Source organism: Lathyrus oleraceus, chromosome 6 (genome assembly GCF_024323335.1).
Source record: "Lathyrus oleraceus cultivar Zhongwan6 chromosome 6, CAAS_Psat_ZW6_1.0, whole genome shotgun sequence".
Lineage (NCBI taxonomy): Eukaryota > Viridiplantae > Streptophyta > Magnoliopsida > Fabales > Fabaceae > Lathyrus > Lathyrus oleraceus.
Window position 1 is genome coordinate 294,572,335 of NC_066584.1, and position 13,229 is coordinate 294,585,563.

Sequence of the window (13,229 nt, forward strand, 5' to 3'; positions counted from 1 at the left end):
TTAACATGGAACAAATTCAAGTGGCTAAGCAACATCAGAATGGTTTCTAGACCATTTCCTTTCTCTAATGATACTTTTATGTGCTGAAATTTATTGTTTAATTAAGTAAACTTAGTTATATTTTGTTTATTGTTGTATGCATTTTCACTTACGATAACAATAATGACTTAAAGGACCTATTACCTTAAACTTTTAATAAGGTAGCAAACAAAATATTCAACATGATATATCGACATAGGCATACAAAACATACATAAAATAAACTAAACTTACTGTTATTATGCAAATTTCCAGCTCCTTGTATTTCTCCAGATCCTTGCATTTCTACAGCATCTTCCATATCTCGATAAAAATAAAACAAATGGAGTTATTATAACAGTATATAAAAGATTAAAGCTCTTAAAACATAAACAACGATCTAACCTTCCATTAACTCAAAGAACTCTTGAAATTACAAAACCTGAAAATACAAAATCTGAAATCAAGAACAAAGAAAGACTTAGTGTTTAGAAAGCAAATACGAACACAAAAGAACGTGATTAAGAGGGATAAGGATACAAATGATTCTCTGCTTAGTGATGATGAAGGAGGAAAGGACGGTGATGACGGCGGAGAAGAGACATCGATAGCGATTTTGTTTTACTTTTGGAGATGAAGCAAGGTAACGGTGCTAAAGCTTTAGGGTTCAGAGGGGTGGATGGCGCTAAAGCTTTAGGGTTCAGAGGGGCACTAAAGCTTTGGAGGAGAACTCTGATTTTGTTGGGCCAAAATTCTACTTGGTGTCATAAAATTGGGTTGGGCATAAGTTAGATAATTAATATACAATCGGTCGGGCTCAGATTTTGTTGGGCCAAAAAACAAAACCGAACCCGACCACATACACCCCCCTGAACCCGTTTGCAACACCCGTCCAACCTGTCAAACCGAATTAACCCGACCCGAAACAGATCCTGCAACCGGTTCGGTTGGTTATTCTCGGATGGTTTTTTCCTGTCCACCCCTAAGAATATCTCACATTTGATAGAAATTTATTTGGACGTCAAATACGGGAATAATTACTTACAAAAATGATGATTTTATTATTAAAAAAAACTTACATTGATATTTCTTATACAAATAATTTGTCATGAATCAATTTGTTAGATTTAATATTTATTTGATATTTAAAAAGAATGAGAATAATTAAAATATATAATTATAATTCTGATAAAAATCATACATGAGACATGAATTTATTTTATAAATTTAAAAAGACATTAATATATTTTAAAAAGTTATTGACATTTATTAATATTTTAAAAAAAACAAGATACATGTATTTACTATATTTACTATGATCGAAAAAGAATTAGATAAAATAATTTAAGATCAAGACATTAAAAATATACTGAATAAATATTAGTAAAAAAAAGAGACAAATATTTTCAGTAATACATAAAAAAGTATGAGATGAATATTTATCATTGACTAGTGTTTCGTTTGCCTTCTCATTAAAAATGAAAATACAAGGGAATAAATATATCTAACTTCTTTTATTTTTAAATTTAAAATTTAAAATTAATATAAAATAAAACAACTCTATATCATCTAATTTAGTATAGTTGAACTGCCACGCATACACAAGATAATAGAATATGACAAAATTCTTCGGATAGAAAATCGATTTGATTAACGAAATGATATTTAAGGGACTTAGAACGAATATTTATTAAATAAGAGAGAAGAGTGAAACTTTAAATAAAGCTAAGGGGTCAAAGAATCCATTAAATTAATTATATATTAAATTAATATAATTGATTTCATTTAATATTATTTATTCGACCAATAAAATCAATTGATTTAATTTTTATTTATATCATTTTAATTTTAATTTTAAAAATAATATAATATAATTTACTTTTATTAAATAAATTGTCTTGATATACCCATAATCTGTTAGTGCAACAAAAGTCTAAGATGCGGATGTGCTCATCTAAATTTATTATGTTTAAAAATGTTTTATTTCTACCATTGAATACATAACTTATATGCTTAGTTAGTTGTGACAGAAACAACACACAAGGAACATCACTTAAGTTTTGTTCTTAATTTAACAAATACTCCTTCAATCTCATAAACAAGTTATCTCAAATGAATTTTTTGCATGTCTCACTCAAAATGTGTGAAGACATGTTTGGTGTCTCACATATTCCACAAGCATCAACTCTTTACCATCAGAAAAAGACATGAGAGATGAGCCACTTGAGCTGGCTGATCTTAACGACCGGAGAATGCGAGTTGTGGATGTTGGGGGAGGAACTGGATTCACTACTCTTGGTTTAGTGAGACATGTTGATGCTAAAAATGTTACGATTCTTGATCAATCTCCTCATCAATTGGCTAAGGCTAAGGAGAAGGAAGCATTGAAAGAGTGTAAGATCGTTGAAGGTGATGCAGAAGAACTTCCGTTTCCAACTGATTATGCGGACCGATATGTTTCTGCTGGAAGGTATTGTGTTGAACACATGTTTTTGTCTTTATGTTTCCTGCAAATTGTGCTATCTGTCTTCTGATGTATCAATGTAACACAAGATTATATGTTGTTCAGTATTGAATACTGGCCGGATCCGCAGCGTGGCATTAAGGAAGCATACAGACTGCTAAAAATTGGAGGCAAAGCATGTATTATAGGTCCTGTATACCCAACTTTTTGGTTGTCTCAATTCTTTGCAGACATGTGGATGCTCTTCCCTAAGGAGGAAGAGTATATTGAATGGTTTAAAGAGGCTGGTTTCAAAGATATCAAGCTCAAAAGGATAGGTCCAAAATGGTATCGTAGTGTAAGGCGGCACGGCCTTATCATGGGCTGTTCTGTTACTGGTGTCAAGCCTTTATCAGGCGACTCTCCCCTTGAGGTACTATCTCCACGCCCTTCTTAAGTTCTTCTCTAGATATCAAAATTTATCAAGCACTAAGTTTTTCGTTATATGCGTGCTTTTATGTAGCTTGGTCCTAAGGTAGAGGATGTAGAGAAGCCTGTAAATCCGTTGGTGTTTCTCTCAAGGCTCATTATTGGTGCAATTGCAGCCACTTACTATGTACTTGTTCCAATTTACATGTGTATCAAGGACCAAATTGCTCCAAAGGGCGTGCCTATTTAATCAAAGATTGGAGAATCAGGTGAAATTGGGGTAGGAAATGGTGGTCAAGTTTTGATGGTTGAAATTCTCAAGGCTTAATTTGTTGAAATGTTCTGGCATAGTCAAGTTTACTACAATTGTAGAATGGATATCTTACTTACAACTCAAGCATCAATTGTTTATTTGGAAGTTGGGTAGGAGATGTTCCTAAAGCAGATAAGCCATGTTTAGTATGGAAGAATCAGCTTAGTATTGTTTGTGCTTCTGTAATCTTTTGCTTGACAGTGAGCAAAAGAGATGCTCATTATTCTTTCTTTGGATAAACATTGTTTTTTTTCCAACATTTTAAATACTAGTCAATATTTAATATTTCAAACCAATCACTGTTAGTATAAAGGCAACAATGTGGGGAAGCACAGGCAGAAAAATAAGATGTATTCAAGAGAGGAAGCAGCAGCAAACAGAAAAAGGAAGTGGCCAAGGTGCAATGCAGTACAGACTACAGAGGCTTCTTTCTATAACAATTTGGGGAAAATGTGTGTGACTTGATAGATTACTGAATAATCTTTTTCTGCACAGCAATTCATCCACACACACTAACTTGCCTTGATTCTTTGAAATATAAATGATACATATACTTTTGTCGCTTATCACAACAATACAATTCATTAAAATAAATGTCATCCTTAGTTTCCAGCAACCCAACCTCATGCTTTGCCGGTTACTCGCTGGGCAATCCAACCCAAACCATCATAAAGGCCTTCTCCTGAGAGGGCGCTGCAAGCTTGTATATGCCAATCATGATCCTTGATGCTGTGAAGAGACATTGCATCAGTAATCTCAGCAGGAGTCATAGCATCTTTGATATCTTGTTTATTAGCAAAGACAAGGATGACAGAATGCTGCAAATCTTCATGACTCAGCAACCTAAAGAGTTCATCCTTCATTATAGAGATTCTGGCTCTATCGCTGCTGTCTATCACTGCAATTACAGCATGAGTTCCTCGGTAATACGTTGCCCATGATGTCCGGAGTCTTTCTTGTCCACCAAGATCCCATACCTGAAAAGAATGACAAATTTGAGTGACTAATAAATATCTCATCAAGCCCAATAGCAGAGCTTGGAAAATTCCTTACTATGTGTAGTTTAAAACCAGATAGATAATTATCATCAAAAGAATCAAAACTAACCCTTTCACAAAGAAAAAATGATAATTAGCAAAGTTGATTCTAAAAGGTCAAGTGTTTGTTTATATAAATTTTGATAGAATTAAATTATAAAATATTAAGTTTGAAAAAAGTGGTTTCTAAATAATATTGTGATGCATAAGATTGATATTCGCAAGCCAAAAATTTAGCCAAGTGTGATGCATAACTTTGCACCTCAATTTTTGTGGGCAGCACTATTTTTGAGGTAAAAAGTGAAAGCAAACAAGCACTGAGAATGCCTGCCCTCTTCAAAACAAGTAGACTCAAATCGCACTCTTGTGCTTTTTAAAAAAAAATTATTATCCCTAAGGTAATTCAAAAGGTAACAATGTTCAGACCGAAAGACCCAAGCATACGGAAAAATTGAATGCCAAAATCATGGTTAGAAGAATTGTAGAGAATATAGGGCTGCCTGTAGTCAAGCATCTCACAAGAGATACACAAGAAGTAAAAATTGTCCAGGACAAAGTTGTGTCAGGTCGTAGAATCTGAATATTACTCGCGTAGGGATGAAAATATTTATACAGAAGCTGAAGCTGATAGAAAATAGAACAGCTCCTTTCATATTATGAATAACTGTTTTAACAAAATGTAAAACTAATATAACATATTATGAATGATACCTTCTGCTTAGGAAAGAGATTATATTATTTAGCCGCCGAGTAAATTGTATTTGCAATTCATTAGCTTCTTTATTCCTGATGTACAAAAAGGATACAGTTTCTTTACAATTTATTAGCTTTTTTCACAGGTGTAAAAAGGATATAGGTAGCGTAGTGTTACTCCTTTCTTCACTTCATCAATAACACAACAATTTGTCTCTCATGTATTTCCAATTTCTCCTTCTATTCCATTTGTTATTACAAGATATAACCGTGCTGGTATTCAGTGTCTCGGGCAATATTTGTTTCATCGTTTTCAGACCAAAGACTTGGGGCATTTTGAAACATTTCTTAAAATTTAAGTTGCATCCTGAAATTGAAGTTTTCAGACCAATATTTGTTATTACACGACATGACCGTGTTATTATTGAATTGTAAAGATTCTCATAAGAGCTCTACAGTGGTGGAAATGGTAAAAAAAGAAACCAGAGTTTCTAGAATTCCTAACCAGAGCACTGTGCTCCTACCAGGGAGGGACTCTGCTAACAGACTCAATCATAATTCTGAATGCCTCTCACCTAGGCTCTCCCTCCCTCAAATAACCAACTCTCCTAGAATCTAAGAGAATATTCTAACTAACTCTCTTTCTGTCACCTACTAAATGGTGGGCCTAATAGAATGTGTTGATGTAATTGTGTCATCTGTGTCATAAGGTCTAGGTGTCCTATCATAAGCCGCACTAATAATGTTTCATATTGGTCTACATGTCCAAATGGTCCATGGCCGCCTTTGATTATTGTGTTCTTGTTGAAAGGACTCTTATTTCATGGGGGAAAAAAGCATAATGTTGTTCTTAGATCTAGGGCAGAAGCATAAAAATGGGCTATGGCTCTTACTATATTTGAATTTATTTGGATGAAACAATTCCTCTGAGTTAGAAGTTGTGTAAATTAGAGCCCGCGGGTGTATTTTGCAATAGCCAACAGCCTTGCTTATTGCATCCAATCCTGTCTTCCATGACAGCTACTATTTTGCAATAGCCAACAGCCTTGCTTATTACATCCAATCCTGTCTTCCATGACAGCTACGAGAAAGTAAATTGGGTGGCCTTTGTTTGATTTGCCTTTTTTTTTTTCCTTCAGCTCAATTATATCTTTATCCCAATGTGAGGCTTAGGGACTACACACTTGGAGAATGATTGTCGTTTTATCTATGCGAAGATTGTCTATGGGGATATTGTTATTTGTTACATCTTTTGTAAATTTTAATTATCATATCATACTGCAAGAGTATTGGACCACATACTTCTATCAATAAGATGTTCTCAACCGTCGTCTAACAGGAAAGACAATTTTGGATTGGAACATTATCAGACCCCACTATTCTAGCAAGCAATCAATATCTCATAACCCCAGCAACACAGAGTAGAGGCCGCTCATCTAATGGTAGTCCAGAAAAGTTCAATGGCAAGAACACCTCAAAAAAAAATGTACACATTGTGGACACTTTGCTTTTTCAAGCACTAAATTCCTTCTAGATGTAAATCCTGAAAGGCATCCAATCATGTTGCAACTATAGCAGCAATGAAGACTGGCAACCTGAAACATCTATACAATGTCTCACTATTGAGAAAATTCAAGCCCTACTTGCATTTCTCCCACAATCAAAATCTATAACCCCTGACTTCTCATGATTCTAATCATGTTAGTTCTCACAATATAACCATGTCCCCCTAACAACAAGGGTACAACCAGTACACCATGAAAATCTTAGACTCAGGTGTAACAAATGACATATTTTCCTCCTTATCTTTTTTCAACACCTACAACACCATTCCCCTTGTAGGGGTTTTCTCCCCGGTGGCCAATACACCACAACCAAATATAAAGAAACAATCTTTTTTTATGACCAATACACCACAACCAAATATAAAGAAACAATCTTTTTTTATGACCAATACATCACAACCAAATATAAAGAAACAATCTTTTTTTCAAACTTGACTTATGACGAAAACTAACAGAATGAGTAACATAAATAAATGGTAGTAGATGCTTGGGGGTGTTGAGAATATAAATTTGATCAATAAAGATAACATTAACTAATTAAACCTATGGTTCTAATTGCGGTTGTAGTCAAAGTTGCGATTACCCTGAATAACTGCAGTTGCATACCACAATTTACAACTACTGAAGCATGCAAGATCAAGAACATATAGTATAGTAAAATGATGATGAATTAGTTACGGAGCTGACCTCGAATCGTATGTTCTTGTAAACGAGCTCTTCGACATTGCTGCCAACAGTAGGGTTGGTAGTTACAACCTCACCAAGATGCAATTTATAAAGGGTTGTAGTTTTACCAGCGTTATCCAACCCAACAACAACAATCTTATACTCTTTAGCAGGGAATAACATGAACCAGAATCTCGACATCACTGCCCCCATCTTCTCTCTTCCCAATCTAGCCTACTATCTACTTCCCAAATTAATTTAATCACACCTGAAGTGAAAAATCATACAACCAAACCAATTAATCAAAAAAATCAAAATTTTCAACATAAATCAAACATTTATTCAACTTGGGTTGAATCGATTTCAAGGTTACAGATCGATAGAAAAAGAATGAAGAAAGAAAACGATCGAACCTGGAAGAAAGCGTTGTTTCTGTTACGATTGCAAAAAGAATCGGATCGGAGTTGCTTGCTCTGAGAATTGGATTGGGATGATGAGAATGATTACCGATTTAGCGATTTGAAAAAAAAAACAATTTTGATGTGGTTATCGATCGACGGAAGAAAGGAATTATCTACGTCATACCATTATCGTATTGAAATATAGAATAGTAAACCATCACCCCTAATTTTTTTTCATTAAAAAAAAAGATAGACTTAATTTGTTTTGAATTTTGAGTTATGAAATTTAAAAAAACAAAAAACAAAATTAATTTCAAACATAATCATAAAAATTATATTTATAATAAATATATCAAATAATTTATATCGGATAAAATAATTACAGTATTACAAAATTATAATAAATATAAATTATTAGTGGTAGTCTTAATAATAATAAACAAAAATGGTGATCGTTGGTGATAAGAGATGTGATAGTTGATTGATGATTAAAGTGATGGTTGATTATCTTCAACGTGTTTGATGACATAGATCATAATAGTGGTAGTTAATTGGTGATTAAAGTGGTAGATGATTGTGTTCAACGTGTTCGTTGACACTTATCATAATGGTGGTTGATGATGGTCGAAGTGGTAGTTGATTGGTGATTAAAGTGGTGGTTGATTGTGCTCAACGTGATCGTTGACATTGATCATAATGGTGGTTGATAATGGTCGAAATGGTAGTCAAATTGAATATCGTAGATAGATAAGTAGGTGATTAGAGGTGATCAAATGTGGTGGTCATAGTGATAACTAGAATAGTTTTCAGTAATGGGCTAGAATAGTGGTTAAAGTGGTGGTTGTATTTGTTGTTGGTTTGAATACGGGGTTAATTGTTTAGAATGAGGTTGAATAGGCAACAAAATTTATTCCAATATTTTTCAAAAATGAGAGAAACGTGTGAAAGTTTTTATGGTAAAAAATTATTTGAAAAAGGTTTTACGCAATTCGAAGGTTAATTGTAACGATACACATCAATCATATGGAATCAAATGAAAAATAATATGTTAATTAATTTTTAATAACTTAAAAAGGCAATTTGATAATTAATCAATCTTAAACAATCTCCAATCACAACTTGATAATATAATCTATAATAAGATTCTTTGAAAAACTCAATCTAATTAGTCTCACGCTTACACAATTAATCTTTATGAAAATAAGAAATACAAGAGACATACAATTCTAGACAAAACAAAAAATCTAACGGTTAAAAAAACCAAATAAGAAATCAAAAGAGAGAGGGAGGAAAAAGGACGAGTCGTGATTTATACTTGTTTGGTGTTTTCATCATCGCACGCGCCTAATCCAATATTCGATGGTAAACCATAAAAAATTTGACCTTCTATTATATGATTTTAGTCAGGTTTTTTATTACAACAAATCAATGAAATGCATAAGATAAAACTTCTTAAACCAAACTGTTTTCTCCATTGCTTCTTGATTGAATAATGTCAACAGTTTAGCTAACCACGACTACCACCTTGATCTTTAGCCTTTGATAGACTTCAATCTTGACAATACATTGATCTTCACTCAATCCTGATTGCAAGCCTTGAATTCTTTCTTTCAATAGGTTGACAGATACAATGAAACTTCACATTAATTGAGATGAGCTCTCTCTCTCTCTCTCTCTCTCTAAAAAACTTCAGTATTGAATCTTATTAAGATTAGAATTTGCTTGAAAACTACACACTTCAATGAACAATTAAAACTCTAATGTTTCCTCATAAACAATCACACACACAAAGGTTGATGATTCTCCATAAACAAAATGAAGATAGAGATTTGAGAGAGATGAAGTTTTGTTTCTAGATATCACTCTTGATATTTTTTTGTATCTATATGATTTTCAAGATTAAAAAACCATTATATATATATATATATATATATATATATATATATATATATATATATATATATATATATATATATATATATATATATATATATATATATATATATATATATGTGTGTGTGCGCGCGCTCTCGAGAGATAGCACTAATTTTTAACAAATTAACCTTAGGTGATCCTATTCAAAGTTGATATTGAATCAATTCCAATACTACAAGGTTGTCTTAATTGATCATGTCATGAATCAGATCATGATCCTGGTTAAAATAGTGCTTTAATTGAATAAAAAGAATGTTTGAATAAGATCTCCAAAAACATTTGAATCGATTCCAACAAATATAATCAAAATATTTCTTTGAATCGATTCAATCAAGTGTGTGAATCAATTCCCATAAACAGAATGAAAAACATGAATTTGAAAAATATCATTTGAATCAATTCACAATCCATTTTGAATTCAAGTAAACATGACATTTTTAATCAATTCATGAATCACTTTGACTCGTTTCATTTAAGGTTGACTTAAGTCAAATCTATATTTTATGCATAAAAAATCATTTTTACTTTCTATACGAGGGGGTTAATTTTTTGATATAATAAATGATATACACATATCAACATATTGGGAATGTGAGCTTAGATCCCTTATTGTGAGAATTGGCTCAATTCTCTGCCATCCCCTTAATGGTATGTTTGGTTCAAAAGAGGGGAAGAAAAGGGGAAGGATTTTAACAAAGATATGGGGAGGAGAGGCGATAGGGGGAGGAAGAGATTTTAATTAAAATATTTATCCAATATCTAGTTAAATTTGGCATTGCACAAAGACTCACATGTCCTCACACTCACCATCAAAATAGTTTTGTAGAACAAAAGCATAGGCACATAGTTGAAACTGGCCTAACCCTTCCGTTCAAGCTAATCTTCCTTTGTCCTTTTCGGAGCATGTTTTTTTTACAACAGCATATCTTATGTATTGAAATATATAACAGTAAAGTAAACCCATCACCCCCGTTTTTTTTTCATTACATAAGACAAACTTTAAATAAATTTTTGTTTTAAATTTTAAATTAGTCTCAATTTTGTGTCATAAAGTTTTCAAACAACAAAATTAAAAATTAATATTAATAAATATATTTTTTCCAAATAATTCACATTATGATAAAATAATTAAAATCTTATAAATATATATTATAAGAAATTAGTATTAATTTTAATAATAACAGATAAAAGAAGTGGTTGTTGGTTGTCAGAGAGGTGGTAGTTGGTGGTGATTTACGGTGGTAGTCGATTGTGACAGGTAATGGACAAAGTGGTAGTTGGCAGTGGTCAATGTGGTGGTTGATTATGTTCAATATGATCATTGATAGTGGTCATAATAGTGGTTGACGATGGTCGAAGTGGTGGTCATATTGAATATTATATGTCAATAAAGTGTGATCGGAGGTGATTAAAGGTGGTAGTCACTAGTAGTCAATGGTAGTCATAGTGGTTGTCGGTGGTTAAAATAGTAGTCGATGAGGGGTTAAAACAGTGGTTAAATTAGTGGTTGGAGTGGTGGTCAATGGTGGTTGTATTGGTTATTGGTTTGAATATGGGGTTAATTGTATAGAAGGAGGTTGAATAGACAACAAAATTTCTTCCAATATTTTTCAAAAATCAGAGAAGCGTATGGAAGCTTTTATGGTGAAAAATTGTTTGAAAAATATTTTGCATGATTTAAAGTTTGATTGTGATGATACACATCAATTATATGGAATCAAATTAGAAGCAATATGTTAATTAAATATTAATAACTCAAATGAGCAGTTTGATATTGTTGTACCTCGAAAAATATGATCCTTCTTGAAGCGCATCATACGCTTATGGAAAATGTGTTCGAACAGAGTCGCCACCGAACTTTATTTATTCCAATGAAGGAATATGAAAATATCAATAAAACCTTTAAAAGAAAATGGTTGTTACAACCATATTCGGATTAGCGAGTCGATTACCCAAGGGAAAAAGTATTAGAACCCCTCACGTCCGTTGTACTCGATGAGAACCGTTTAGTTAAACTTTTGATTGATGTTAGCTTATGTTATTTGTTTCCTTCGAGTGGTAAAGGATTGAAAAGAAAAAGGAAAAGGGTCACAATTTTTTTTTTATTAATGTGTTTGACAAGATTTTTGGTCATGCTCTTACGTATCTCCAGGTGCGATGGAGAACTTAAGATTACGTAGTTTTGGGTAGAAAATGTTTATTTATTGGTCGATTTTAGCGAAAACTATTTTGTCTCAATTGACGGAAAAATAATGCCTGCTACCCAAAACAAGTGGATAAGGGAACATTTACATCACGACATAATGGATTTACAAATCAACATTCACAGGAAACATCGTTAGCTTACTCACACATATAAGTGGACAAAGTGTTGTCTTGCATCGTCTCGAGAAGAAATACCTTTTTGTTTGAAAAATGAGTTTGAAGATCATCGCGCAACGGCGAGAAAAGAGTTTGATTGGTTGAATATTTTATAAGTGAATGATGAATGCTTGATGAGAATAAGACGTATGCCTCGAGACCAATCATTCGGGGTTCTACTGGAATGCTAGGATCCAATGGTCCATTTTCAATCAAGGTATTTAAGAAATTTGTTTAATGGACAATGAACGCTTGATAAGAACAAGACGCATGTCTTGGAATCGTTTGTTTAAGGGTTCCATCAGAATGCTGAACTCTAACGGTCCTTTTTAGTCCAAGTTTATTAAGTGTTTTAGGAGCAAAAGAAAGAATGAATGGCTAATCCAAAACGTGTGCCTTGGAACCGATCATTCGAGGGTTTGATCGGAATGCTAGACTCCAACAATCATATTCTTTCCCGTTTGTTAAAAAAAAGTTCTAATATTACATTTGATTCGGGAAAATTACTTAATGTTGATCGAGATTTTATTTGAGTTGTGAAGATAAGAAATAATTTGAAAATAGTTTGAATCGGTTTTAAAATGGTTTGAAGTTATTGAAATTGGATGGAAATGGTTAATGGTTTGAAATGATTTGTTTTTTGAAAGTTGTTCGACAATGGATCAAGCGTATATTTTTGTTCTTTTTTAAAATGGTTGATTTTATTCTTGAGTTAGCAATCAACCGAGATAACAAAAACAATCAAAAGGAAAGCGGTAAAATTAAGAAAACAGTATAACCTATGGAAGGGGATACATCTTGTCGAATGGGGGATGAAATAAAAATAGGCAATGGAAATAAAGTCGATACAAAGCAAGCCAAAAGATAGAAGATAATAGCACATGACATATGCAAAACACACGTTCATTGTAATTGAATTGAAAGAAGTGAAGCAAAAGTGGAGCGTGCACAAATCAAGATCGTAACATGAGAATGTGAATTAATGTCATATAATGCAAAGACCTTCAAAGTCACAACAATAGAATCTAAATTTAATTTAAGCATAACGATAGGTTATCCTTTAATATGCCATATTTTGAGTCTTTTGACTTGTGGATAGAGAATCCCTAGGGATTACCTTTTGTAACATGCCTTCTAACCTCTAAATTTTACCTTTTGTCATCTATATTTTACTATCTACTTTATGCACTCTAACTATCATCAATCATCATCATCTACTTCATCATTGTCATCTATCTCATCCTCATACATCCTTTATTTTATGGCATTTTATTTCTTGTCATTTCTTTATTGCTTTGCATAACTAAAAAGAACAAAAACATGATAAAATTAAAAGATCATAAAGATATATTATTTGTGACCTAACGT

General features: G+C 32.7%; 2 protein-coding genes across 2 annotated transcripts; one reads left to right on the forward strand and one right to left on the reverse strand.

Annotated features, from left to right (window-relative positions):
- The first annotated feature begins 2,004 nt into the window (after window positions 1-2,004).
- LOC127091659 (2-methyl-6-phytyl-1,4-hydroquinone methyltransferase, chloroplastic) lies at window positions 2,005-3,408 on the forward strand. Its single transcript, XM_051030345.1, has 3 exons — window positions 2,005-2,488; window positions 2,588-2,894; window positions 2,985-3,408. The coding sequence occupies exons 1-3, from the start codon at window positions 2,226-2,228 to the stop codon at window positions 3,138-3,140; spliced, it is 726 nt and encodes a 241-aa protein (XP_050886302.1). The 5' UTR covers window positions 2,005-2,225; the 3' UTR covers window positions 3,141-3,408.
- Window positions 3,409-3,537: 129 nt separating this feature from the next.
- On the reverse strand, window positions 3,538-7,796 carry LOC127091660 (uncharacterized). Its single transcript, XM_051030346.1, has 3 exons — window positions 7,578-7,796; window positions 7,186-7,432; window positions 3,538-4,180 (listed from the first exon to the last, which is right to left on the reverse strand). The coding sequence occupies exons 2-3, from the start codon at window positions 7,375-7,377 to the stop codon at window positions 3,827-3,829; spliced, it is 546 nt and encodes a 181-aa protein (XP_050886303.1). The 5' UTR covers window positions 7,378-7,432; window positions 7,578-7,796; the 3' UTR covers window positions 3,538-3,826.
- Between the last annotated feature and the right edge of the window lie 5,433 nt (window positions 7,797-13,229).

Bases quoted from the DNA above. Each gene is read 5' to 3' on its own strand.
- LOC127091659 (XM_051030345.1), top strand. From the start codon at position 2,226: ATGAGAGATGAGCCACTTGAGCTGGCTGATCTTAACGACCGGAGAATG. The intron at 2,489-2,587 runs GTATTGTGTTGA...TATGTTGTTCAG, and splicing joins CGATATGTTTCTGCTGGAAG to TATTGAATACTGGCCGGATC. The intron at 2,895-2,984 runs GTACTATCTCCA...GCTTTTATGTAG, and splicing joins CAGGCGACTCTCCCCTTGAG to CTTGGTCCTAAGGTAGAGGA.
- LOC127091660 (XM_051030346.1), bottom strand. From the start codon at position 7,377: ATGGGGGCAGTGATGTCGAGATTCTGGTTCATGTTATTCCCTGCTAAA. The intron at 4,181-7,185 runs GTCAGCTCCGTA...CATTCTTTTCAG, and splicing joins ACAAGAACATACGATTCGAG to GTATGGGATCTTGGTGGACA.